Raw genomic sequence first — 6784 nt, forward strand, 5'->3', positions numbered from 1 at the left:
CGGGGCTGTCACCGACTGCTTTCCTCTTGTGGGTGGAGGCTGCTAGCCCTGGGGTCTGCGAGGGGCCGCCCTGTGCACAGGAGGGTCCTGCTATGTAGACGCCCACAGTGCCCCCAGGTTGTGACAGCCAGAGGTGTCTCGAGGCCCAGTTTCCCGTGCGGAGCACATGCCGCTGACTGAGCCCTGATCTGCTCTGTGGAATAAGACAGGCAAAGTTCTTTGACCGCAGCACAGAAAATTACTTGACTGTTAGCGTCATTTGCAGGCAGAAGACTCTGTAGAGAAAAGCACACGTTTGGGCCACGTTGCCAAGGTGTATGGAGCGGTTAGCGTGTGCCCCCAGACCTGCGCCCCTTCGTCCCCGCCTGCCTCCCGCTTGCCTGCTAGGACACGGGGACAAGCGGACAGAGCAGGGACCCCCGGCGCAGCCCGGCCCAGGGCATCGTGCCCGCACCCAGAGCGGTGGGAGCCGGGAGGGCTTCTGGGAAGAGGTGTGGCTCTGGAGGTGGGTCCAGTGCAGGCTGGTCTGAGCCGAGGGAGCCCCCGTGTTGAGGGGGACCTCCAGCAGCGCTCGGGGGCACACCACCGGCCAAGCACGTGGGACCTGAGTGGCCATGGAGTGGCATGCGAGGTCCTAGGCCTCTGCGGGGTGACAGGAAGGCCCGTTGCCATCACGCTGGACGGCACGCCTGCCATAGCCTGGGTTGCTCTGCGTGGGTGACGCGCACAAAGCCCCCCCACCCCCCGCCCCCGGTGACTGGATGGTGCTGGGGGTGCAGGCGCCCAGGGACCAGCCACATGCTCCTCTCTGCCTCGAGGCGGTGCTGTGCCCCGGCCCCCTGAGAAGGCCACCAGCAGCTCTTCACCAAGTCTGGTGACCTTGGCCTCATTCGTTGGTGGTCTGCGGGTAGCAGGCGTGCTTTCTGAGTGCGTGGCGTGGGGAGTTCTGACAGACGTGTGTGCCCTGGACACCGCAGCAGTCAGGACGTGGACATCTCCGTCCGGCGCGCGTTAACGCCGTCCGGTCGTCCGCTTTCTCTTTGGGCCATTTAACACTGAGACTCCTTTCCTTTCTCAGAATGTTCCTCCTGGGTGTCTGCTGTGGGCCTGGCTCCTCAGCCTCTGTGAGCACTGATTTCTTGTTTCAATTGGCATTCTTTTTTCTGCCCATCCCTTAATTGTTGGGGTTCCCCAAAGGCCTGCCATCTGTTTTATTCGCGTTGGGTAAGCCCTGGCCTGGGATACGCAGCCCACGAGACCTGTATCCGGCCCTGGTCCTGCCCACGTGCAGGCACGCGTCCACCTGTGTTGCGGCTGCGGGTGCCTGCGCCTCCCTCGCTCTGATTTCCAGGCAGACTTCTCCTTCTTGTCCCTGGTCCCCGGCAGGTTCACTCCAGGAATGTCCGCGCGTGTCCGCAGCACCCCTGTGTCCCTCAGCTCACGCTTCTCCAGCCATCCCCTGCCGGCGCTGGCGCACTCAGAGCGGCTCTGCCCGCCCACACCCGGCACCCTCTGGCACCCCCTGTGGGTCCTGTGCTGCCTGCCGTCCGGGCTCTGCACCTGTTGGTCTCAAATCTGACGCTTTCCGTGTCCCTCTTGGCTAGGGAGGTCTGGAGCCAGCGTGGCTCACCTGCGTGACTTCCCCTTGGCACCCCTCCATCCCGCACCTGCTTCCTTGTCATTTGTCACGACCCTCCTGTCACCCTGCGGGGGGCTGTCCTGGAAGCTTCCTTCTCCCGAAGGAGAGTTAATCCTCTAGAATTAGCTGCCCCCTCGAGACTCACCTTGACCCCCGGTGACCTGGGTGAGACCAAGATTTCTTAAGGACACAAATCGTCTGGTAAATTGGACTGGATCAAAATTTAAAACCTGATCTCCAACAACCACCGTTAAAATGAGAAGGCTGACGACCACTGGAAACGCACACCTCACTAAGTGTTTCCACCTGCTTATTGCTTGAGCTGGAGACCCCAGATGTGCCTTCAGCTTAACGTTTTAGGACAGGTTGATGACCCCCCCCCCCTCCCGGCCCATTTTGGGGATTCCTGAAAAAAATATTTCCTGGCTGTGAGTTTGAGTACAGAAGTGAGCGCGGTGGGTAAGTGCACACTGACGGGTACGTGTCGCGCCTGCTGCCGTGTCCACACAGGAGGCCGCCCAGCAGGTCGTACGGCGCCTGAGACCGGAACCCTTCCATCGCTGGTGCCTGGGTGGCCTGCGCCTTCTCTAGGTCCACAGAACCTGTAATTAAAATGCGGGCAGCATCAGCAGTTTTAAAACCTGCCCTGGCATACAGAGGGCCGCCAGCGGCTTTTTGCCCGGGTCCAGAGGCTGACAGACCCTTCAAAAAAAACACAGCAGTCAGCAGTTGATCTGCATCTCTGACTTTTGGGAAAGTGCACGCCAGTCCTTTCGCCCGACTGTCGCCTTTCTGGGCCCCTTGCTTCCCCACCTGCATGCGGGAGGCAGGACGGGGGAGGAGGGGGCGGGACCCAGGCAGGACAGGCAGGCTCCCCGAGGGNGGTGCCGCGGGGCCAGCAGGTGGGGAAGGCCAGCCCCACATACAGCCCGGAACCTGGTGGTACAAGGCTGAAGAAACGCAGGGCACCCAGAGGAGGTGGGCAGCAAGCAGGGGTTCCCCAGTGCCTGCGGGCAGGAACGGGAAGCAAAACACATCCTTGAGGGGTGCTGTCCGGACAGGGAGGGCTTCCGAGGGCTTCCCGGTGGGCTGCAGGGCCGCGTGGCGGAGGGTTAGGGGGACGGGGCGGACCCCAGGGGGCGGTTGTGACGGTGCCAGTGGGAGCACCCTTAGGGGAGGGAGACGCGGCAGAGCACACCCCCAACCCGCACCGCGGTCTGCGCTCGAGAGAGCTGCCGGGCTTGGCCCCCGGGGGCGTCGGGGCGCCGTGTCCCTGGTTGGGAGCAGCACACGTGCGCAGGAGGGAAGGAGGCCCCTGTGTGGGGTGCCGGCCCAGGAGGCGTTCGCCCTGGGAGGCCGTTTGCCGTCCAGAAGCTCCTGGGCAGTCAGGGTGGCCGTCCACGTGGCCTCATTTTGTGAGGAAGCCCCCTCAAAGGTCCCCTTTCCCAGATGCTGCCCCGCCCAGGGCCTGGGTGGGGATCAGGAGACCCCGTGGTCCCAAGTTACAGGGCCTCCGCAACTCTGACCGCACGGCCTCTAGGTTTGTATGGAGATTGTGGTTTGTACTTGTGAAAACTGGAAACATTAAGGCAGTTCCATCAGGTAGGTTTCAGTGGATCACAGTTCTCCGTAGACTGGGAAGGGCATTTGGGGGCCACCACTTGTTATCTGTGGGCGCTGTACCAGCATGCTCCTTACTGTGTTGGCGTGAGTCTCCGCGTTTATCGGTTGTTCCTCAGAAAGCTGAGAGCACAGACATTTCACGGGCCCTAAGTTTTCATATCACCCCAAGCCTGCTCTCCTGACAGCTAATCCTTTTCGCTGTTGCACGTGTGGTTCTGGGTGGCCCGCACAAGGGAGACCCGTGGGCGAGAAGCCCTCCTTTCCAGCCCCGGAAGCGGCGCCCCCAGCGGGTGCAGGGCCCCAGCTTGGGTGGGGGTCACCGTCGGCTTGTGTGGTGAACCAGGGATTGTGCTGCCCTTTCCTCATGTGGGACTGTCTTCCTCTCTGTTTCTAGGGCGGTCCTGCTGCGGCTGGAAGGCTGTAGCCACCCGGTTGTCATGAAAGGCTTGTGTGCCGAGTGTGGCCAGGACCTAACCCAGTAAGTCCTGGCAGCCGGAGGGTGGAAGGCGATGCGTCTCTGCATCTGCGGTGAGGGTTCCTACAGGCACGAAGGGGCACAGGCGGCCTCCGTCACCCTCCTGTGTCTGGCGGCTCAAGGCGGGCTCCTGGGGAGGTGTCCTTTCTGGCTTTATTTCCATAAGTCCCGGAAGCACAGAGCACGTCGGGTGCTCATGACTTGGCTCGGTTTGCTTTCTCCTCCCCGCCAAGCACACTGCACATCCTCCCTAGGCCCCCCCGGGTCCCCTGGGCTCCTTAACCACCAGTGGCGTGCGCTCATGCTCATTGTCCACGCAGAGCAGCGCTGACCTGTTTGCTTGTTTGAGGGTCTCTGTTACAGTGTAGCCATGGCAGTTCATTTCCAAGAGAACTTTTGTATTTTTTGAGAACTTCCCAGCCTGTTTTCAGACACTAGGCGGCATTTCAGCAGCTGTCTGCAGAAGGAAGTTCCGCGCTGAACTAGCAGTGAGCAGCGCCTGAAGTGCAAATTAAAATCCTACCCTCGAAGCCCCCAGGTGCTTTCTGGGTGCAGGTCACGGGGTTCGCAGGGTCCTGCATGTGTGTTGTGTGCACTTCATTCAGGGAGCTCACGTCTGGCCCTTCTCATGTGTGCAGGTTGCAGAGTAAGAACGGGCAACAGCAGGTGCCCCTGTCCACGGCCACGGTGTCCATGGTGCACAGCGTCCCAGAGCTGATGGTGAGCTCCGAGGTGAGTCCCGCCTCTAGCAGGGGCGATGTCTTGGAGAAAACACGTCCTGAGAGCAGCAGGGAGCAGGTGTGGGCTCGTGCCGTGCACAGGACGTTTGCAGGATGTAGCGGGTCTGTGAGCGCCGTCATTTCTGAGCTAGCTGCTGGTGGGACCAGAGGGGTGTGGGCAGCGCGCCGGCTCCCTGCTCCTCTCCCTTTCCCAGAGGCCTCTGCTCCCTGGGGGCATGCCAGCCTCCCAGCCGCCGAGCCAGAGCTTTCCGGGGTGCTGTGGCTCACGTGGTGCCCCGGGATGTGGCTTGGAAGCAGTGGGTCCCAGAAGCTGAACAATGGCAAGGCCAGAATCTGCCAGAAGCTGCAGAAGTGGGGCTCAGGGAGGGCTGGGAGCAGGTGGCTGTGCACGAGGTGGGCAGCGTCGGACCTGAGTGGACGTGGGGGCAGGGCAGAGGCGGGAAAGCACGCCTGCACCGCCCTTCTGTGGGGCGGCCCCCGGGCGGCCCCATCCCCGCAGACCTGGTCCTGAAACCATCCTTAACTTCTCTGTGTTTCAAGGTCACATGGGGAGTGTTGGTCGGGGCGTCCTGAAACCTCGCTTTCAGAGGCCAGGCGCAGATGTTGGGTGAGGGAAAGGCGCCAGGACGGAGCCCCGACAGGTCGCACTGGGCTCAGCTCTCAGTGGGATGTAGACGGGAGAAACGTTTTTCAGTCATGGATTGATTAATTTGTGCTTTTTTTTTTTTTTAATGTTTTTCTAATTTATTTTTGAGAGACAGCGTGAGCAGGGGAGGGTCAGAGAGAGAGGGAGACACAGAATCTGAAACAGGCTCCAGGCTCTGAGCTGTCAGCGCAGAGCCCGACGCGGGGCTCAAACCCACAAACCATGAGATCGTGACCTGAGCCGAAGTTGGACGCTTAACCGACTGAGCCCCCCAGGCACCCCAGGATTTGTGCTTTTTAAAAAGTTAGTTTAAATTCTAGTTGGTTAACATATGGTGGAGGATTGGTCTCAGGAGTCGAATCCGGTGATGCTTCACTTATGTACGACACCCAGTGCTCACCCCAACACGCGCCCTCCTTAATGCCCGGCCCCCATCCAGCCGTCCCCACCACCTCCCCTCCAGCAGCCCTCAGTTTATTCTCTGGCCTTAAGAGTCTGTTATGGTTTGCGTCCCTCTCTGGTTTTGTGGACACAACCATTTTCTTTTCATCTTTTTCTTCATTGGTTTACATATTAACTTACAGACTTAGGATCACAAATCATAGTGTCACCCGAGTTTGGGCCCAGTGGGGAGCTGGGGGGGCCTAGCCTAGGGTGTGGCAGCGTGGCCCCATGCGCCGTGTTAGTCTGCAGAGAGCCTCAGAGATCCTCTCGACTTCCTTTCGTTTTTCCTCACAAAACTGAATTTTGTTTTGCATCCAGATCTACTTAACCATTTTCCTTTCCATTCCGCTCAGCAAGCCAAGGAGCTGGGAATGGAGGACCAGCAGCGGCTGCACCGGAACAGAAAGCTGGTGCTCATGGTCGACTTGGACCAGACGCTGATCCACACGACAGAACAGCATTGCCAGCAGATGTCGAACAAGGTGAGCGGCCCCGGCAACTCCTCGGCGAGGCTGCTTGGGCTCAGGAGGCCGGGGGCGGGGGCAGGAGCCCAGGCCACGCTCCCAGGGCCGGCTCCCCGAGCTGGTCCTCACCGGGAGCCGCCAAGGCTCACTCACCTCCTGGCTCACTCGGGCCCCTGGTGCCGGGTGCACACGTGGTCATGTGAGTCGGAAGGTTGAGGGTTCGGGACCCGGAAGCTCTGGCTCCGGCGGCGGGCAGCGGGCAGGTGGGCGGGGTGGCAAGGGAGGCGTGGTCCTGGAGGGGTCGACGAGCCGGTGGCACCTGCGGGAATGCCTGAGATGCTGGGGGTGGGGGTACGAGTGGGTACCTGGGTCTGCGCTCAGGACTGCAGATGGGGCTGCGGCCACCTTGCAAAAGTTGCTTCCGGAGAATTAATTTTTCAGAGAAAGTGAAGGGCCGGGACGGTGCCCTATTGAAGTGTACGTTGAAACTCTTACCACGTTTCACTTCTTTCCTTTGTGTGGAACCTGGGGGCTTGCTTTCCGGCCCCGTCACCGGGCGTTTGAGCGTGCCCGTTGTGCCTGTTCCGAATGGCTGTCCGGGGCTGGTGCCAGCTTCTGCGTCCTTGACGAGGAGGCCTCGCCAGCGCGGACGTGATCAGGTGTCTCAGTTATTTGCGGTGGAGGTTGACATGCAGACGTCCGTTCCTAGCTGTGGCCGAGCGTGGCAGCAGGGCCCCGGGACGGTCGTGTGTT

The 6784-nt window shown here is 60.8% G+C and overlaps 1 protein-coding gene across 2 annotated transcripts in view; it reads left to right on the forward strand.

Annotated features, from left to right (window-relative positions):
• CTDP1 (CTD phosphatase subunit 1) overlaps nt 1-6784 on the forward strand; it is a 49824-nt gene that overhangs the window by 4903 nt on the left and 38137 nt on the right. For both annotated transcript variants that reach the window (XM_077752708.1, XM_077752707.1), the window contains exons 2-4: nt 3657-3740; nt 4376-4469; nt 5921-6049. In XM_077752708.1, the coding sequence (XP_077608834.1) occupies nt 3700-3740; nt 4376-4469; nt 5921-6049 (264 nt within the window). In that variant the 5' untranslated portion in view covers nt 3657-3699. The remainder of the gene's footprint in view (nt 1-3656; nt 3741-4375; nt 4470-5920; nt 6050-6784) is intronic.

This window comes from Crocuta crocuta, unplaced genomic scaffold (assembly GCF_008692635.1).
Source record: "Crocuta crocuta isolate KB4526 unplaced genomic scaffold, BGI_CrCroc_1.0 scaffold101, whole genome shotgun sequence".
Classification (NCBI taxonomy): Eukaryota; Metazoa; Chordata; class Mammalia; order Carnivora; family Hyaenidae; genus Crocuta; species Crocuta crocuta.